General features: G+C 39.6%; 2 protein-coding genes across 2 annotated transcripts in view; both read left to right on the top strand.

The window, feature by feature from the left end:
• DSCC1 (DNA replication and sister chromatid cohesion 1) overlaps positions 1-9105 on the top strand; it is a 37425-nt gene extending 28320 nt beyond the window's left edge. The window contains exons 11-12 of the mRNA XM_054498151.2: positions 7602-7762; positions 9030-9105. The gene's annotated coding sequence lies outside the window, so the exon portion shown is untranslated. The remainder of the gene's footprint in view (positions 1-7601; positions 7763-9029) is intronic.
• Positions 1-21654, top strand: part of TAF2 (TATA-box binding protein associated factor 2) — a 102399-nt gene that overhangs the window by 5447 nt on the left and 75298 nt on the right. Inside the window, exons 3-4 of the mRNA XM_054498149.2 lie at positions 7602-7762; positions 20294-20412. Of these exons, the coding sequence (XP_054354124.1) occupies positions 7602-7762; positions 20294-20412 (280 nt within the window). The remainder of the gene's footprint in view (positions 1-7601; positions 7763-20293; positions 20413-21654) is intronic.

Genomic DNA, 21654 nt, shown 5'->3' with positions numbered 1-21654 from the left:
AACCTCCCTGGGCTCAGGTGGTTATCCCACCTCAGCCTCCTGAGTAGCTGGGACCACAGGCACGTACCACCAGCCTGGCTAATTTTTGTATTTTTTGTAGAGATGGAGTTTTGCCATGTTGCTTAGGCTGGTCTCAAACTCCTGGGCTCAAGTGATCCACCCTACTTTGGCTTTCCAAAGTGCTGGAATTACAGGTGTGAGCCACCACACCTGGCTGAAAAACATATTTTAAGAAGGAGGAGGCTGGGTGTGGTGGCTCACGCCTGTAACCCCAGCACTTTGGGAGGCCAAGGCTGGTGGATCACCTGAGGTCAGGAGTTTGAGACCAGACTGGCCAACATGGTGAAACCCTGTCTCTAGTAAAAATACAAAAAAATTAGCTGAGTGTGGTGGCAGATGCCTATAATCCCAGCTACTCGGGAGGCTGAGGCAGGAGAGTCGCTTGAACCCAGGAGGTGGAGGTTCCAGTGAGCCGAAATCACACCGCTGCACTCCAGCCTGGACAACAAGAATGAAACTCCATCTGAAAAAAAAAAAAAGGAGGAAATGGAATGGTTATTGATTTTAAATGTAAACAGTAAATATAAACTTGAAAACTGAAAGTAATCTTGGTCATAAGTGACCGTAGCAAGGGTAAAGTATTAGTCCTTTTTCATGCTGCTAATAAAGACATACCTGAAACTGGGCAATTTACAAAGGAAAGCAGTTTAATGGAGAACTCACAGTTCCATGTGGCTGGGGAAACCTCACAATCATGGCAGAAGGCAAGGAGTAGCAAGTCACCTCTTACATGGATGGCAGCAGGCAAAAAGAGAGCTTGTGCAGAGAAACTCCCGTTTTTTTTTGTTGTTGTTTCTTGTTTGTTTTTTAATTACACTTTTAAGTTCTGGGTTACATGTGCAGAACGTGCAGTTTTGTTACGTAGGTATACACGTGCCCTGGTGGTTAGCTGCACCCATAAACTTGTCACCTACATTAGGTATTTCTTCTAATGTTATCATCCCTCCCCTAGTCCCCCACCCCGCAACGGGCCCTGGTGTTTTGATGTTCCCCTCCCTGTGTCCATGTGTTCTCATTATTCAACTCCCACTTATGAGTGAGAACATGCGGTATTTGCAAAAACTCCTGTTTTTAAAACCATCAGGGCCAGGCACAGTGGCTCACGCCTGTAATCCCAGCACTTTGGGAGGCCGAGGTGGGCAGATCACGAGGTCAGGAGATCGAGACCATCCTGGCTAACACAGTGAAATCCCATCTCTACTAAAAATACAAAAAAAAAAAAAAAAATTAGCCAGGTGTGGTTGCAGGTGCCTGTAGTCCCAGCTACTCGGGAGGCTGAGGCAGGAGAATGGCGTGAACGCAGTAGGCGGAGCTTGCAGTGAGCCAAGATTGCACCACTGCACTGCAGCCTGGGTGACAGAGCCAGACTCCATCTCATAAAAACAAACAAACAAAAAAACCATCAGATCTCATGGGACTTACTATCATTAGAACAGCACAGGAAAGACTTGCCCCCATGATTCAGTTACCTCCCACTGGGTCCCTCCCACAACGCATGGGAATTCAAGATGAGATTTGGGTGGGGATACAGCCAAATTGTATCATTCCGCCCCTGGCCCCTCCCAAATCTTAAGTCCTCACATTTCAAAACCAATAATAACTTCCCAACAGTCCCCCACAATCTTAACTCATTTCAGCATTAACTCAAAAGCCCACAGTCCTAAGTCTCATCTGAGACAAGGCAAGTCCCTTCCGCCTATGAGCCTGTGAAATCAAAAGCAAGTTAGTTACTTCCTAGATACAATGAGAGTACAGGCAATGGGTAAATACAGCCATTCCAAATGGCAGAAATTAACCAAAACAAAGGGGCTACAGGCCCCATGCAAGTCTGAAATCCAGCAGGGCAGTCAAATCTTAAAGCTCCAAAATGATCTCCCTTGACTCCATGTCACATCCAGGTCATGCTGATGCAAGAGGTAGGTTCCCATAGTTTTGGGCAGCTCTGCCTCTGAGACTTTGCAGGTTGCAGCCTCCCAGCTGCCTTGACTGGATGGCGTTGAGTGTCTGCAGCTTTTCCAGGTGCACGATGCATGTTGTCAGTGGACCATTCTGGGGTCTGGAGGATGGTGGCCCTCTTCTCACAGCTCCACTAGGCGGTGCCTCAGTAGGGACCCTGTGTGGGGGCTCTGACACCACATTTCTCTTCTGCATTGGCCTAGGAGAGGTTCTCTGTGAGGATCCTACCTCTACAGCAAATTTCTGCCTGGGCATCCAGGCATTTCCATACATCTTCTGAAATCTAGGTAGAGGTTCCCAAACCTCAATTCTTGACTTCTCTGCACTCTCAGGCTCGCCACCACATGGAAGCTGCCAAGGCTTGAGGCTTGTACCATCTGAAACTACGGCCCAAGCTCTAAGTTGGCCCCTTTCAGCCCTGGCTGGAGTGGCTAGGATGCAGGGCATCAAGTCCCTAGGCTGCACACAACGTGGGGACCCTGGGCCTGGCCCACAAAACCACTTTTTCCTCCTAGGCCTCCGGGCCTGTGATGGGAGGGGCTGTGTGAAGACCTCTGACATGCCCTGGAGACATCATTTTCCCCATTTTCTTGGGGATTAACATTCAGCTCCCTGTTACTTATGCAAATTTCTGTAGCCAGCTTGGACTTCTCCTCAGAAAATGGGATTTTCTTTTTTCTTTTTTCTTTTTTTTTTTTTTGAGACGGAGTCTTGCTCTGTCCCCCAGGTTGGAGTGCAGTGGCTCAATCTCAGCTCGCTGCAACCTCCACCTCCTGGGTTCAAGCAATTCTCTGTCTCAGCCTCCTGAGTAGCTGGGATTACAGGCACCCACCACCACGCCTGGCTAATTTTTTGTATTTTTAGTAGAGATGGGGTTTCACCATCTTGGCCAGGCTTGTCTTGAACTCCTGACCTCGTGATCCACCTGCCTCAGCCTCCCAATGTGCTGGGATTACAGGTGTAAGCCACCATGCCCAGCCCGGATTTTCTTTTCTGTCATTGTCGGGCTGTGAATTTTCCACACTTTTATGCTCTACTTTCATTATAAAATGGAATGCCTTTAACAGCACCTAAGTCACCTCTTGAATGCTTTGCTGCTTAGACATTTCTTCTACCAGATACCCTAAATCATCTTTCTCAAGTTCAAAGTTCCACAAATCTCTAAGGCAGGAGCAAAATGCTGCCAGTCTCTATGCCAAAACACAACAAGAGTCACCTTTGCTTTAGTTCCCAACAAGTTTCTCATCTCCATCTGAGACCACCTCAGCCTGGGCCTTATTGTCCATATCACTATTAGCATTTTGGTCAAAGCCATTCAACAAGTCTATAGGAAGTTCCAAACTTTCCTGCATTTTCCTGTCTTCTTCTGAGCCATTTAAACTGTTCCAACCTCTGCCTATTACCTAGTTCCAAAGTCACTTCCACATTTTCAGGTAACTTTTTAGCAGCACCCCACTCTATTGTTAGCAGTTTACTGTGTTAGTTTTCATGCTGCTGATAAAGACATACCTGAGACTGGGCAGTTTACAAAGAAAGAGGTTTAATGGAGATCTTACAGTTCCATGTGGCTGGGGAAGCCTCACAATCATGGCAGAAGGCAAGGAGGAGCAAGTCATATCTTACGTGGATGGCAGCAGGCAAAAAGAGCTTGTGCAGAAAAATTCCCGTTTTTCAAACCATCAGATTTCATGAGATTTAGTCACTTTACGAGAATAGCACGGAAAGACTTGCCCTCATGATTAAGTTACCTCCCACCAGGTCTCTCCCACAACACATGAGAATTCAAGATGGGATTAGGGTGGGGACACAGCCAAACCGTATCAGGTAACTTCAGTGGAATGATGACTGCATAAGTCATAGTGTACTGAATGGAAGAGAGAGTTGGAACAGTGAACATATTCTACCTTTTCAAGAATTTCTCTTTTGAAGGTGTGGGAAAAATGGCAAAAAATTCATTTGAGGGTAGCATAGATCTAAAGGCATTTAAAACCTTGAGTCTTGAACATATTTATAGGCACAGGAAAAAATTCTACAGAAAGGAAAGATTGTAATTATAGGAGAGAGAAAAACAGTGATATTTATGAGGATATTGTGGGGAGTGGTTGCTAAAGGACCATTGGATATATCATTCTTAAACAGAAGGGAAAGATGGGTACGTGAAACAAAGGGGCAAGATAATTGGTAGTTGGCAGAGGAGTGGTTGAATTTAAGGATTTAGAGTGAAGGGAAAAAAGCCCCAGGAGTGCCAAGAAGATTGTGGTGAGAAACTGGAAGAAGTCAAGGACAGGAGGATTTCAGGCAGTTGAACAGGAGGACTGGGAGAGAAGTAGTGAGAGGGGTGAGGAGAGGCATTGTGGACATTTGAGTTCACAATGTCAGCATCAGAGCAGTTCTAAGCAGTGATGAAGTGCTTTTCAGAGTGTGATCTTGATTCTTCCTGGATGGAAGTGAAGATTGTAGGAATTGAGGTCAAGGAACTTTGAGGCAGTTTTATTGGATGGATCAGACACATCTATATTCAAGTCACTTAGAGTGATGGCAGACATGTGTTACAAAAGAAGAGTATGTGACCAGTTGCAGTATTTATACCTGTAATCCTAGTGCTCTCGGAGGCTGAGATAGGAGGGTCACTTGAGGCCAGAAGTTCTAGACCAGCTTGGGCAACATGATAAGACACGTCTCTAGAGAAAAAAAATTTTAATTAACCAGGTGTGGTAGTGCATGCCTGTAGTCCCCAGCTACTCTGGAGGCTGAGGTGGGAGGATCACTTGAGCCTGGGAGGTTGAGGCTGCAGTATGCCATGATTGCTACACTGCACTCCAGCCTGGGTGACAGAGCAACACCCTGTCTCTGAAAAAAAAGAAAAAAAAGGCAAGAGTATGAGCCTTCAGCAAATGTTGGGGAATTTCATAGGTATTAATGAAGAAGCATAAAGGATGGTGTACCTGTATAGAATGAACACAAAGGATAAACAGAAAAGAATAACAAAAGCATTTATTAAGCATATACTAGATGCCAGCTATAATTTTAAGTGTTTTCCATGTAAGTTTTTCAGTTGTCTTTGTTTTTTGAGATGTGATCTTGCTTTGTCACCCATGTCACAATCACGACTCGCTGCAGCCTCAACCTCCCAGGCTCAAGCAATCCTTCCACCTCAGCCTCCCCAGTAACTGGAACTACAGCCACCATGCCTGGCTAATTTTTTAATAGTTTGTAGAGATAGGGTCTTGCTATGTTGACCAGACTGGTTCTGAACTCCTGGACTCAAGCAGTCCTCCTGCCTCAGCCTCCCAAAGTGCTAGGATTACAGGCGTGAGCCCATGCCTGGCTGTTTGGTTGTCATAATAACACTAATAGGCCAATAATGTCATTTTTTATGAGGAAACTGAGGCACAGTGAGCTGGAGTTACTAGCCCAAGATCATACAGTTACTAAGTGGTAGAGCTACGATTTGAATACAGGGAGTCTACCTCCAGAACACCTGCTTTTCACGGTGACACTACACTGTCCTTAACCTCGTAGTGTACATTAAATAAAATCCTATAAGTGGCCCAGAAGTAGTCGTGGAAACTAGGAGAATGCCTATTTTCCACTACCCTCGTTTATAGTGAATGGGAGAGTAAGTAGCTTCTTGTCTAGGAGGATTCAGGAACCATTTCATTTAAGGCAAGAGGGTGGAGAGGGAGTTTTAGAAAAGGTTGAAAAGCACAGGGGAAATGTTTAAAATGGAGCGTGGGCTCCAGGAGAATGGTTATCTGTGAAGTGGTGGGGAGAGAGCAAGAAGCAAGGGGTGAGAAGCTAGATGACCTGAGGGGCTTGCAGTTATGCCAGTGGCTAAGGGCAGCAGAGATTGAAGACTTGTAGAGGTTAATGGGTCTGAATGTTTCAGGCAGGTGTAGGTTAGAGCCCTAGGTGGTGGCAGAGGCCTGATGGTGCAAGGAGACTGGGCTTTTCCTATCTTCCTGAAATACATTTCATTAATCTATTATTGTTACCAGAGTTTAGAAAGCCAGATGCTGTTCTTATGTCCCACCCAAGTAGCAGTTGACAGTACTTTCTTTAATCTTTTGTTTTGTAGTTGTCTTGGTTCTAAATCTTATCTTTCAGCTGATCCAAGCTTATTTAAATTTAGAATGGTCATTGGATGACAGATATGCCAATTAAAAGGAATTCTGATCTTCCTTCCTACAGCAGCTCATAGTTTACACCTTTAAACACAGAATCTTTATCAACTTTATTTTGGCCTTTGCTCTTTTGTTCTCTGTGTTTCTAACTCACAGATATGTGCAGATTATTCTAATTTAAGAGTGTATGGCTCTCCTCTTACTTGGGAATTGAGAACAAAGGGGCTACAGAATCTCTAGGCTTTCTTGAGCGGTTGGACTAAATGTTACCTAAAAACAATTCTTGCATATTATTTAAAACCCTTGTACCCACAGGCATTATGGCATAGTGGGAATTGTTTGGAATTATTTAGTTGTGTTTGAATCTCTAGTCTGTACTTATTACTGACCTAATTTTTTTGCCTTTGTTATCTTATCTGTAAAAAGTTAACTTTTTTTATACTGTACAGTAGTATTTGTAGCTTCTCTGTAGAAAGTATAAAGTAGTACTTGTCTCTTAGAGTTGGTATTAAGATTAGAGGGAACATAGGAAAGTATCTAGTATAATGTCTGGTACATGGTAGCAGCCATTATAATCTAGTCCTCTATGGTTGCTGTCTGAATTTTGTCTTAGATATTTCTGTTATAGCCTCTGAAATTTTTCTCTTCACGTTGGAGCCCCTGAAATATTGCTGTTTCATGCCCTCCCTTGTTTTATGTTTGAGTACATCAATTTTCAACCCAGGATATTAAAATCAATCGACATATATTCTGTATTTCATCTGTTCGTCTTTCCCATTGATTCAATACAAGAGGGTGGTGGGCAGTCTGTATTTGACTGTTTTTCATGTGTTGGATACAGAGACATTGCTACCATACAGCTAACATGGTAGAACTACATATGGCCTCTGGACTACTTGATAGGAAGTGATTGAACACTGTGATGTATTTGCTGCTCCTGGATATAGCAGCAGATTTTTCCTACCTGCCTTGGTATCTTTTGTAGCTCTTGCCGTTTTACCTGTCCTAATTTACTCATGAGCAGAAACTCATACTTGTTAGCTTCAGTGGTATAATTTTTTACCCCTTTTTTTTTCTGCCATGTTCTTTCACTCATCAACCTTCTGGTTTTGATTCTCTTTCTGCTCCGTCATTTTTTTCTTCTTCCCTTTTTAGGTCCTAGTCTGTTTAGAAATTCTGGTTTTTGAGAGTAGCGAGCCCTTTTACTTTTTTCTGACTGCCTAATTTTCACTGATAGTGAATATGAACCACCAGGATGATAAAGTATACATAACTCACACCCATTCAGTCACTAGGACAATCATGTTTGAAATTAAGATACTTGGAGAGCATATGTATGTATGTAGTTATTTGGGATTTTGTCTCTGGAGTATAATATTTGTACAAGTGGTAAAAATAAAAGAAATATATTCTGAAACATACCAGTCTTTATAATGAAGTTGTTATTCTCTGTCTTTACAGGGATTTGTGGAACTGACTATATTTCCCACAGTTGCAAACTTGAATAGAATCAAGTTGAACAGCAAACAGTGTAGAATATACCGAGTAAGGATCAATGATTTAGAGGCTGCTTTTATTTATAATGACCCAACCTTGGAAGTTTGTCACAGTGAATCAAAACAGTAAGTTATGCACTTTAAAAGTCACTATTTTTAACAGTTTTGAAAAAATGTTTTTAATGATTGGATTAGTTTTTCTCAAAGTATTTTTTTTTTAGATCGTTAATAGGCTTTGAATCCCAATCTTTATCTGTTTTACCACTCTGTACATTTGGTTCAAGTGATTTTACTAGCTGTGCCCAATGTAGTTACTAAGTTTCCCTTCTTCATGTTAAAACTTTAAGGAAGTATTATCTGGGAACTTTAATTAGATTTTCTTAGTCATTTTTTTTACTTTCAATGTTTTTCTTAACTATTTACTTCATAAATTTTGAAAGTAATTTTCAGTGGGTTAGATGGTCACTGTAATCTGTAGACCAGAGGCTACTTTAAAATATTCTATAAAAAAGTTTTAGGAAGTAGCTAATGAAATTGACTGCATTAAACTATCTTATAAACATATTAGTTCTAAAGTAGCTCGTTTCTTCACCTTAGATAAATACTACATCTATTGAGGCTACTTCTGATTTTTATCATTAAACATATATTGCTGTTACCAGTTTTATGTTGTACTTTTTCATACTTTGTTTCCATTTTCTGTGTGTGTGTGTGTGTGTGGGCTTCATTTTTTGTCATCTTTGTGGTTAAATAATACTCCATTTGCTCAGTGTACTATAGTTTGTATAATTATTCTCCAGTTGTTTGACATTTTGCAGTCATAAGTAGTGAGTGAATGTTTTGTCACATACAAATTTTTTTCCCTTTGATTATTTTACTTTTCATTTCTAATGGCTGTTTTCAGTATTTTACCTGATTGTGCCCAAGTATTTAAATTTCTACTACTTTAAATACTATCAAGTACAGTTGAGGGCACTTGCTTTTTCAAAGCTTTGATAACATTGGGTTATATCATTTCTGTGATTCTTTGTGTTTTGGGGTAGGATGCCAAAACTTTATCATAAACTTTTTAGTCAAGATGGTGTTTTAACTAGTCTAGATGTATAATGCCTTAAGGCAGCAGTTCTTAAAGTGTGATTCCCAGACAAGCATCAGCATCAACTGGGAACTTGTTCGACCAGCCAGTTCTCAAGCAATACCCCAGACCTACTGAATCAGAAATTGTGGGTAGGCTCCTACAGTTTGTGTTTCAACAAGCTTGCCAGGTGATTCTGATACAGACCGAAGCTTGAGAACCACTGCCATAAGCAATTGCAAAGGTTTAGAAGGGAGGCTTATTTTTAGACGTATTTATGGTCCCAATAATCATTGGTTTAAAATCTTTCACATTTAGAGAGGAGATACACAAATGGGATTGGAAAAATTCAGGGAATCCCTGATTTACTCCTGTAACTTTCCATTTCACAAAGGTGAGTTGTTGAAATTACATTGCTTTTAAAGCCACATTTGTAGAACTGACATGAAAAGACTTATTACAAAATTATCTGCATCCCTTTCCCCCCAGAAAACAAAAACAAAAACTTCTACCTTTGGGGAAGTTAGTATACACCACTAATAAATGGAAAGGTCACCTGGTAAAGAGCAGATAGAGGACCCATTACCTTGCCAGAAGGCCAAAATATCCACCCTATCCAGCCTAGAACTCTGCATTTGATAATAGGGTAAGATGCCTGTTTGTCAGTCACAAAAGACAGTGTCTGTACATCTTTTTTACTAATAATTTGTTGTTGCTGCCCAGGTCTCCAGATAATCTGTTAAGTGTAATGACAGGGCTCCTGGTCTGTTAAGGAAGCAAGCTTTACTTTGCTCTTTTTATTTTGATGATATCCCCTAAAATTTTTCTCTAGTGATAATGGAAGATGCCTCATTACTTTTAGTGTTCTAAATCAGCGGTTTCATGGAAGACAGTTTTTCCACAGACCAGGGGGGCAGAGGGGGTTTTGGATGAAACTTCCACCAGGCATTAGATTCTCATAAGTAGTGTGCGACCTAGATCTCTTGCATGCGCAGTTCACAGTAGAGTTTGGGCTCCTGTGAGAATCTAGTGCTGCTGGTGATCTGACAGGAGGCAGAGCTCAAAAGGTAATGCTTGCTCACCCGCTACTCACCTCCTGCTGTGTGGCCTGTTTCCTAACAGGCCACAGACCTGTATATATATTATATTTATAATATAAAGAATGAAAAGGAAGTTATAAAAGAGAGTCTTTTCAAAGGTTAGGCTAGGAAATTGGGAAAGGTGGAATGTATTTAAAGTTTTTCATTCAACTAGAACCATAGCTCTGTTGATCATGGCCACTTAGTAAATGCTTGACTAATAATTGTCTACTATGCTTGACTATCCCTGCTTTTTTGCTTAGCTTTAGAATCTTGATTACTCTTTAAGAGAGGTGATTTTCAATATTTTTGCTTTGTTTATCCTCTGAATTATTCAAAAAGAATTTCAAATTTATTTTAGAGTTTTATTAGACAAAAGTTTTAGAAAGTAGCTAATGAAATTAACATGAAAGATAAACAAGTATAGGATGGTGGATACTCACTATTAACTTACTGCACAATTCCTAGAGGAAAACTGCAGATTTGTGTCTTATATTTCTGATTGCCATAGCAAAGAGGGTTTTTAAGATTCATAAGACATGACAAAAACACACCAATTATTCAGAAGAAATATTATGTTTATTGGCAGTTAGATGTGAAAAAGACAAGTGAAAGATGTTATTTTTAAAGAGAACTTTGGGAAAGGCAGATGGCTAAGGCCTTTAGCATGCTCCTAGATGCTTCTGTTACTTATTTCTAAAATAACTTTCTTTAGTGAACCAATAAAGCTAAAACAGAAATTAAATATGGCAGTTTTGAAATTAAAAGTGAAACATCAAATTCAGTGGTAAATTTGATTTTACCATTGATTTTACGTACAAGTATGTCTTAACACCGAAAGAAGTACTATTTAATCACATTTTCTTATTATTTGTTTTAAAGTTAAGGTGCTATGCCCTCCCTATTTTTGATTGAAAGAGTGTGCTTACAGGCCTGGTGCGGTGGCTCACGCCTGTAATCCCAGCACTCTGGGAGGCCGAGACGGGCAGATCACGAGGTCAGGAGATTGAGACCATCCTGGCTAACACAGTGAAACCCCGTCCCTACTAAAAAAAAAAATACAAAAAATTAGCCGGATGTAGTAGTGGGTGCCTGTAGTCCCAGCTACTTGGGAGGCTGAGGCAGGAGAATGGCGTGAACCTGGGAGGCGAAGCTTGCAGTGAGCTGAGATCGTGCCACTGCACTCCAGCCTGGGCGACAAAGTCAGACTCTGTCTCAAAAAAAAAAAAAAAAAAGAGTGTGCTTACAATGGTTGAGATTCAGCTCCTTTGAACTGTAGAGGAATATAAGGAAAAGAAACACTTGGATAAGAGGCTGAAAGGCATTTCTATCTATTTTATCCAACTGTTAGCTGACATGTTACATTACGTATACTAACAATTTAAAAACATTGGTTATGTAACATATATAAGCAGCTGTCTTTTTGCTTTACTATTTGTCAATAAAATAATTCAGCACTTGAAGTTTTTCTACATACATTTTGTGTGTGAATCTTATGAATTGTAGATAGATTGTAGATTGTCTCCACAGGAGCTACACTTTGGTGTTTTCGTTTTTGCTGTACTTCTCTTTTCTTAGAAAAAGTTAAATGTAGACTTTGTCAGAGAAACTCTCTGTGGATGGGTAACCTAGCTGTTTTTCCTCTTTGTTTTGTTCCTAGATAGGCTTTGCCTCTTTTTCTTTTCTTTTTTTTTTTTTAAGACCAAGTCTCGGCGGGGCGCAGTGGCTCACGCCTTTAATCCCAGCACTTTGGGAGGCCAAGGCGGGCGGATCACAAGGTCAGGAGATCAAGACCATCCTGGCTAACACGGTGAAACCCCGTCTCTACTAAAAATACAAAAAATTAGCCAGGTGTGGTGGCAGGTGCCTGTAGTCCCAGCTACTCGGGAGGCTGAGGCAGGAGAATGGCGTGAACCCGGGAGGCGGAGCTTGCAGTGAGCAGAGATCCAGCCACTGCCCTCCAGCCTGAGCGACAGAGTGAGACTCCCTCTCAAAAAAAAAAAAGACCAAGTCCCGCTCTGTCGTCCAGGCTGGAGTGCAATGGTGCAATCTCTGATCACTGCAACCTCCGCCTCCCAGGTTCAAGTGATCCTCCTGCCTCGCCCTCCCGAGTAGCTGGGATTACAGGCATTCGCCACCATACCTGGCTAATTTTTGTATTTTTAGTAGAGACAGGGTTTCACCATATTGGTCTGGTTGATCTCGAACTCATGACCTTGTGATCTGCCTGCCTTGGCCTCCCAAAGTTCTGGGATTACAGGCATGAGCCACCTCACCTGGGAGGCTTTGCCACTTTGAGAAGCCACCCACCCCACCCCACTTTTTTTTTTTTTTTTTTAAGACAGAGTCTTGCTCTGTCGCCCAGGCTGGAGGAGTGCAGTGACATGATCTCGGCTCACTGCAGCCTCCACCTCCTGGGTTCAAGCGATTCTCCTGTCTCAGCTTCCCTAGTAGCTGGGACTACAGGCACGCACCACCACACCCGGCTAATTTTTTTTTTTTTTTTTTTTTTTGTATTTTTGGTAGAGACAGGGTTTCACGACATTGGCCAGGCTGGTCTTGAACTCCTGACCTCGTGATCCACCTGCCTCAGCCTCCCAGAGTGCTGGGATTACAGGCATGAGCCACCACATCCAGCCGAGAAGCCCTTTTTTATTTTACTTGAAATGTCCCAACTTTTCAGTGTCAAAAATGAGTTTAATTTCCACCAAGGAGGGGCAGCGGAAATGAAATTATCTATTTTAGTATATAAATGAAGTAGTTATCCAGTTACAATGATTTTTTTAAATTGCTGTGGTTTTTTTTTAAGATTTTGTAGATTCTATATTTTAATGCAGACTTCTACATGGAGTTTAAACTTGTTTCATTAATGTCACTTAATAGAAATTTGTAATTCCCTTATTGATTATGATTAAGTAATAGCAATAGTTTAACTCAGCTACAATGCTGTACTGCCAGTTGGTTTATTAGTATTAGAATTAAGTTATCTTAGAGTTGGAGGGACATTACAGTTCATTTAGTTTAAACTTCAACATGAAGCCTTACTATTTCATCTTCTACTTGAATACTTCCAGTTCGGCAGGGCTCGTAATATGTTTTTCTTATTTTTTTTATTTTTTTATTTTTAAAGACAGAGCCTTGCTCTGTCACCCAGGCTGGAATGTGGTGGTGTGATCATAGCTTACTGCAGCCTTGAACTCCTGCATTCAAGCCATCATCTACCTTAGCTTCTCAAGTAGTTGGAACAATGTGTGCATGCCACCACGTTCGGTTAATTAATCTGTTTTTTATTTTTTACTGGATGCATGGTCTCACTATGTTGCCTAAACTGGTTTTGAACTCCTGGCCTCAAGTGGTCCTTCTGCCTTGGTCTCCCAAAGTGCCGCAATTACAGGCATGAGCCACCATGCCTGGTCCTCATTATATTTTAACACACCCCTTTCATTATTTCTAAATGCTGGAAAGTTCTTTATTACATTGAGCTACAGTTCGTTTTGCCTTAATAGTCACAAACTTAATCCTAATTAAATAAATACCTTTTCCCTAAGTTTTCTCTTCTTCAGGCTACAGGATTATTGAGATTACTCTCAACCATTCCTCATGTTAGAAACTCTTTCTCAATTTATTTCCATCCTCTTTGTCCTTCCCTGGATAATCTCAGATTTGATACTGTGTTTTCTTAAATGTGGTAATCCCAGAACTCTAGATATGGTTCTCCCTATTTGGACTAATCAGTATATACATTCCAATAGATCCATTTTGTCCTTTATCTAGATATAGTATTTCTAGTAGCTTGAAACTCATTTGCCTTTTAAAAGTTGTTTTAGGATTAAAAATCACAAACCAAATATCCACTGTCCTCAAGAGAATCACCCAACACCCATAAGGATTCTTGTAGACTCATGGTAAAGGGGTAGCTATTCTTTTATATCAGATAGCAGGAGTAGCTATTCTTTTATGTCAGATAAAACACATTAAAGCAACATGAATAGACATTTGTTAAAAGAAGATATACAAATAGCCAACACATATAAAGAAATTCTCAACATCACTAATGATCGGGGAAATGCAAATTAAAACCACGATGACATACACCTTATCCCAGCCAGAATGGCCATTATGAAAAAGTAAAAACAAAAAAAAAACGCAGATGTTGGCGTGGATATGGTAAAAAGGGAATGCTTATACACTGCTGGTGAGAACGTAAATTAGTACAACCTGTGTGGAAAACAGTATGGAGAGTTCAAGTAGATCTACCACTTGATCTAGCGTTCTCACTACTGGCTATCTATTCAAAGGAAAATAAGTCCCTATGTCAAAAAAGACACCTACATGTCTATGTTTATTGCAGCACAATTCACAATTGCAAAGATATGGAACTAGCCTAAGTCCATATTAACTGATGAGTGGATAAAGGAAATGTGGTGTGTGTGTGTGTGTATGTATACATGTGTGTATATACACACACATACACCACATATATATACACATATATACACACACACACACACACAAACCATGGAATACTACTCAGCCATAAAAAAATAATGAAATGTCTTTTGTAGCAACGTGGCTGGAACTGGAGGCCAGTATTCTGAGTGAAGTAACTCGGAAATGGAAAACCAAATACCATATGTTCTCATTTTTTATTTGTATGTTGAAATCTAAACCATCAGATTATTCGAGATTAAGCTATGGGTATGTGAAGACATACAGAGTGATAGAAGTCTGGATATTGGAGTCTCAGAAGCAGGGAGGAGGGAGAGATTTAAAAAATGACATATTGGGTACAATGTACCCTACTTGGGCAACAGGTACACTAAAATGTCAGACATTCCTATTGTAAAATTCATCTATGTAACCAAAAACCACTTGTACACAAAAAGCTATTGAAAAAAAAAAAAATGAGGCAGCAATCACATTCGGCTCACTGTCTTGAGCTATCTATTAATGCCTTGAAACTGCTTGTTATTTATTGCCCAGGTAGTTAGTTAACCTAACAATGTCACATAGGATACTATAACCCACACCCTATAGCTTAAAAATATATAGCCAATCACTTATCAATGTTATTTCTTTAAACCATTGAGAATCCCTGACAGACAGTTTTGTGTCAACCCACTTCCTGTCCCTCTTTTTTGTCTTTAGAAACTTGCATGCAACAAAGTTTAAATGGAGGCCATATCCAGGGTTACTTGGGTGAGTCTTCTGAGCAGCTGTTGTCACTTTGGCTCACGTAAACTCTCTAAATTTAAAAAAAGAAAAAAAAAAAGAAGTTGCATTTGTAGTTGGATCAAATTTGAGCTTGTAAGCAGTGAAACCCGTAGGCTTTTTCATAGGAAAACCTGGTAAGGTAAATTTTTCACTCAGCAGCCTTATGTCATGGTTCCAGGTTAAATTTTGTTTTGGTTATTTTTAGAGTCATCCTTATTCATTGTGGTTTTGGCTTATTACTTTAATTTTTCAGTTTGTGAAAATTTATCGAGCTGTTTACTAGGGTGTGTGTAGCTTTCTGATTTACTTCCATAAAAGTTTACTTCTATAAAAAATTTTTTAAATAGAGGGAAAGTTTACAAATAATTGAAACTGAAGTTTTATAAAATCTGCATCTATAGTTTTAAGAGGCAGATGTTCTTTATTTGACAAATGATTATCATATGATATTAATTTAATATGGATATTTAAAATTCTTAGAGAAAATTATATCTATTCCCTTAATTTACTAATTTTTCAATATCTCTCTATAGCATTTCTTCTCTTTAAGTTGCATTTCCGTAAGGAGGATTGAGAGATGGGGATGGTAGAGGTTATAGGGCAAGGACATATTAAATATTTTGTAGTCATTATTATTCTGAAAATTGAAAACACATTATAATTTTACACTGTAATTTTTGACTTCTATGAAGTTATTATGAAAGAAAACATTTGATTTGTGTATTGAAATCTAAACCATCAGATTATTTGAGACTGGCTTCCCAGATGATTCCATTTATAATGACTCTCTCATTTTATTTGGACCACTTCACCTTTTCTCAGGAAATGAGGAGATTAAATGAAAATAATTTCCCATAAAAAAACTAATAACTCTAATACGTAATGTTTAAATCTGGCTTTCTTTTTGTACAATAGTTATTTTATTTTTGCATTTTCCTGATAACTTGGGGTGGAATACAAGTTTTGCAATCATCAAATTTTATGTTTTTGAAATTTTATTGAAAATAAATTATACTCTATAGATAAAATAGTCCTTAAAATTAGATGGTGTGTTAAGTAAGTGCTGACAAGGATTTGGAGCAACTGGCACTTTCAGATCTTGCTGATGGCAATGCAGAATGGTACAACTCTTCTGAAACAGTTTTGTAGATTTTTAGAAAGTTAAATGTGTTTACCATATGACTCAGTAGTCCCACTGTTAGATATTTGTACTACAGAGATGGAGCTTATATTCACACAAAAATCTGTACACAAATGTTCATAACAGTTTTATTTCACACTTCTAAAGATGAAAATAACCTAAATGCCCTTCAGCTGGTCAATGGATCAACAAACTGGTACAGTCTATACAATATAATACCACTCAATGGCAAAAGGATCAAATTATTAATATATATAACAACTTGGATGAATTTCAAAAACCTAGTGACACAAGCCAGTCTCAAAAGGTAGCGTTCTATGTGATTCCATTTATTTAACACAAAGGATAGCATAAGGGACTTTTTGGGGATGATAGAACTGTTCTATATCCTGCTTTTGGTGGTTAACTGAATCTGTACATATGTTAAAATTTATACAACTGTAGACCCCCCAAAAAGTGGTTTTTTTAATTGTATAATAATTTAAAAAAACACAGGCATACCTCCTTTATTGTGCTTTGCTCTATTGTGCCTCGCAGATACTGTTGTTTTTACAAATTGAAGGTTTGTGATAACCTTACATCAAGAAAGTTTATCGGTGCCATTTTTCCAACAACACATGCGCATTTCATGTCTCTATGTCACATTTTTGTAATTCTTGCAATATTTCAAACTTTTTCATTATTATATCTGTTAAGGTAATCTGTGATCAGAGATCTTTGATATTACAATTGTAATTGTTTTGGGGATGCTACAGATGGCATCCATATAAGATGGCAAATTTAAATGTTAAACATTGTTTGTGTTCTGACTACTCCGTGGACCAGCTGTTCCCTGTCTCTGTCCCCCTCCTCGGGCCTCCCTATTTGCTGAGACACACAATATTGAAATTAGGTCAATTAATAACCCTACAATGGCCTCTGAGCATGCAAGTGAAAGGAAGAGTCTCATATCTCTCACTTTAAACCAAAAGCTATAGAAATGGTTAAGCTTAGGGAGGAGGGCCAAAAGCTAGACCTCTTGGCCCCAGTTAGCTAAGTTGTGACTGCAAAGGAAAAGTTCTTGAAGGAAATTAAAAGTACTGCCCCAGTGAATACACAAATGATAAGAAAATGAAACAGTCTTATTGCTGATGTGGAGTAGGTTTTAAAGATCTGGGTAGAAGATCAAACCAGCCACACCATCCCTTAAGGCCAAGCCTAATCCAGAGCAAGGCCCTAACTCTCTTCAGTTCTGTGAATGCTGAGAGGTGAGGAAGCTGCAGAAGAACATTTTGAAGCTAGGAGAGGCTGGTTCATGAGGTTTAAGCAAAGAAACTTTGTCTGTTAACATGAAAGTGCAAGGTGAAGCAACAAGTGCTGATGTAGAAGCTGCAGCAAGTTATCCAGAAGATTTAGCTAAGGTTTTTGATGAAGGTTACTACACTAAGCAACAGATTTTCAATGTAGATGAAACAGCCTTCTGCTAGAAGAAGATGCTATCTGGAACTTTCCCAGCCAAAAAGAAGTCAGTGCCTGGCTTCAAAGGACAGGCTGACTCTTTTATTAGGGACTAATGCAGCTGGGAACTTTAAGTTAAAGCCAGTGCTCATTTACCATTCCAAAAAATCCTACGGCCCTTAACAGTTATGCTAAATCTATTCTTCCTGTTCTCTGTAAATGAAGCAACAGAGCCTGGATGACAACAGGTGTTCACAGTATGTCTTACTGAATTGAATATTTTAAGCCCACTGTTGAGATTACTGGTCAGAAGAAGAGTCCTTTCAATATGGTACTACTTATTGACAAGACACCTAGTTACCCAAGAGCTCCGATGGAGATGTACTAGGAGATTAATACTGTTTTTATGTGTGCTAACATAACATCTATTCTGCAGCCTATGGATTAAAGAGTAATTTCTACTTTCAAGTCTTATTATTTAAGAAACGCATTTCATAAGGCGATAGTTGCCATAGATAGTGATTCCTCTGAGGGATATGGACAAAGTCAGTTGAAACCCTGAAAAGGATTCACCATTCTGGATGCCATTAAGGACATTCATGATTTAGGGAGAAGGTCAGAACATCAACATGAACAAGAGTTTGGAAGAAGTTGATTCCAAACCTCATGGATGACTTTGAGGGGTTTAGAGAAGGAAGTAACTGCAGTTGTGGTAGAAATAGCAATGGAACTAGAATTAGAAGTGGATCCTAAAGGTAAGACTGAATTGCTGCAGTCTCATGATACAACGTTAATGGATGGAGGAGTTGCTGCTTACGGATGAGCAAAGAAAGTGGTTTCTTGAGATGGGATCTACTGGTGAAGATGCTCTGAACGTTTTTGGAATGTCAGTGTTCATTGTCATTGTCAACAATGTTTATCTAACAGAAAGAAATTATTAAAATATATTGAGAAGTCTTTTCACTTCCAGAACTCTGTGCTTTGTAGTTGTTACCTTGAATAGTTGTTAAAGCCATAGTTATATTATATCCTTCCTAATTGGTAGAGAGATTGAAGAAGATGGAGAGGGAATGGCCTCTGTCAAGTTAAGAGTCTGTAGCCTTAATGTTTCTTTAATGGCTTTTCTCATTTTATTTTTCCTTTAATTATTCCGTAGAGTGTGTAGAACTTGTCTTTTTATTTTTATTTTTTAATTTTTTTGAGAAAAAGTCTCACTCTTGCCCGGGTTGGAGTGCAGTGGTGCAACCTCAGCTCACTGCAACCTCTGCCTCCCAGGCTCTAGCGATTCTCGTGCCTCAGCCTCCCGAGTAGCTGGGATTACAGGCATGCACCACCATGCCTGGCTAATTTTTGTATTTTTAGTAGAGAGGGTTTCACCATATTGGCCAGGCTGGACTTGAACTCTCCTGGTCTCAGGTGATCCACCACCTCGGACTCCCAAAGTGCTGGGATTACAGGCATGAGCCACCATGTCCAGCTAAAACTTGTCTTTTAACTAGATGAAAAAATTATTAAGCTATGGGAATGTCACTAATTTCACCTTGTGGCTACACCTAATGGCAGGATGGCAGACATAAAGTTGTACAACGAGGATGTGGCTCATGGTGTTTGTGTATTTCATCTTGTATTCTTGCCCTTCCCATTCCGTATCTTTTTCCCGTCTTTCATTTCTTTCATATTTTTTTAAACTAATTTCAGTGAGGAAATGTAATATGTGTATATGTACACATATAAGTTGCTTTTATGGAGTACAATTTAAAAACCAGTTGAGAACAACATTTTCATGTTTCCATAAGACTTCATCATATTGTTTTCATCAAATGGGAAATAAGGTCAGATAACTATGGAACAAATACTTATGTAGTAGTCTCTCCTGACATAGTGAATATAACAGTGAGCCTGCTGAAAATTCTCTGCTTCATTAAGCTTACATTGTGATGCACTAATGGGTGGAGGTAGGTGCTATTACATTTTGAGGAACTGAGTCCCATCCTGATTTGTTTTAGACATCTTAATTTTTGTCAAATTATAAAGCTTGTTGAATCCATTCAATTTTTTGCCACATTGATAGGAAATAATTATTTATTCAGTGCTTCATGTATTCTTTACATTTGTATCAAAAAAGTATAGTTGCTTTGGCATTCCAAAATTAATGAAGAATGTGATAGTCATAATAATAGTCATGTAACTTGGTGAGTAGAATATATATTCTGTTGTATTCATAGATTAATAGTTTTTAACATGGTGAGTAGAACAAACCATTACTTGGCTAAAGAGTGTTCTTAGAAATTATATAAGAAGATAAAATGCTTACAAATAATTGGTATCAAATGATATTTAAGAAAATGCTCAGAGGCCAGGCCTGGTGGCTCATGCCTGTAATCCCAGCGCTTTGGGAGGCCAAGATGAATGGATCACTGGAGGTTAGGAGTTCGAGACCAGCCTGACCAGCATGGTGAAACACCATCTCTACTAAAAATATAAAAATTAGCTGGTTGTGGTGGTGGGTGCCTGTAATCCTAGCTAGTTGGGAGGCTGAGGGACGAGAATGCTTGAACCTGGAGGTGGAGGTTGCAGTGAGTTGAGATGGTGCCACTGAACTCTGGCCTGGGCAACAGAGTGAGACTTCATCTAAAAAAAAAAAAGAAAAAGAAAATGCTTGGTAAGATATATGGCTTATTATTAAAAGTTGGCTCTTTTTTTTCCCCCAGGAGAAACCTCAATTATTTTTCCAATGCTTATGCAGCTGCAGTTAGTGCTGTGGACCCTGATGCAGGAAATGGAGAACTTTGCATAAAGGTTCCATCAGAGCTATGGAAACATGTTGATGGTAAAGCACCAAGAGTATATTGACTGTACACTAAAATCATGTTAGATTCAGAGACTAGAGAATTTTACATGAAAACTAATGATGCTGGCCAGGCATGGTGGCTCATGCCTGTAATCCCAGCACTTTGGGAGGCTGAGGCGGGTGGATCACCTAAGATCAGGAGTTCAAGACCAGCCTGGCCAACATGGCGAAACCCCGTCTCTACTAAAAATACAAAAATTATCCAGGCGTGGTGGGCGCATGTAATCCCAGCTACTCAGGAGGCTGAGGCAGGAGAATTGCTTGAACCCGGGAGGTGGAGATTGCAGTGAGCTGAGATCGCACCCCTGCACTCCAACCTGTGCAACAGAGTGAGACTCCGTCTAAAAAAACAACAACAAAAAAACAAGAAAACACTAATGATGTCAAAATTGTAAATTAACCAGTTCAAATATACAGAATGGGTTGGAAGCTCTTTTTCTTATTAAAGATCACTGGCTAACAGGATAATATCATTTCAGGGCTGTGAAAAAAGCAATTTATTTCACCGTTGTTTTTTAAAGCAAAAAAAAAATTTTTTTTTGTTTTTTTGAGACGGAGTTTCGCTTTTGTTGCCCAGGGTGGAGTGCAATGGCGCAATCTTGGCTCACTGCAACCTCTGCCTCCCGAGTTCAAGCGATTCTCCTGCCGCAGCCACTGAGTAACTAGGATTACAGTCTCCCGCCACCACGCCTGGCTGATTTTTGTATTTTTAGTAGAGACAGGGTTTCACCATGTTGGCCAGGCTGGTCTTGAACTCCTGACCTCAGGTGATCCACCTGCCTTGGCCTCCCAAAGTGCTGGGATTACAGGCGTGAGCCACTGCGCCCGGCCGTGAAAAATATTTTTAAAAAATCATATAGATAGAACCCGCACAATATCAGATTAGTTTAGAATTACAGCATTTTGTAGCAGGAAAGATCCTGAAAAAATCTGGTTAAATTCCCTCTTTTTACAGAAGAGTAATCTGAAGTCTAATGAGAGTGAGTGACCTGCTGAACTTCACTTAGCAAATTATTGGTGAAGTTAAAGCTAAAACATGTGGTTCCTGATACTCAGTCTGCAGACTTTTTAAACCTTCTTTGTGTCTTGTTTGAAGTTTTAGCCATTGTAATATTGTATATTAGCTTCTGCCTTGCATATTTAGCCTTATAAAAATTAATCAAGGAAGTAAAAGACTTCTTGTTTTGTTTATTGGTTTCTGTTGTGGGTGCTGGGGGCAGG

This window comes from Pongo pygmaeus, chromosome 7 (genome assembly GCF_028885625.2).
Source record: "Pongo pygmaeus isolate AG05252 chromosome 7, NHGRI_mPonPyg2-v2.0_pri, whole genome shotgun sequence".
Lineage (NCBI taxonomy): Eukaryota > Metazoa > Chordata > Mammalia > Primates > Hominidae > Pongo > Pongo pygmaeus.
The sequence above is the reverse complement of the archived record's forward strand: the minus strand, read 5'-3'. Positions and strand labels throughout refer to the sequence as shown.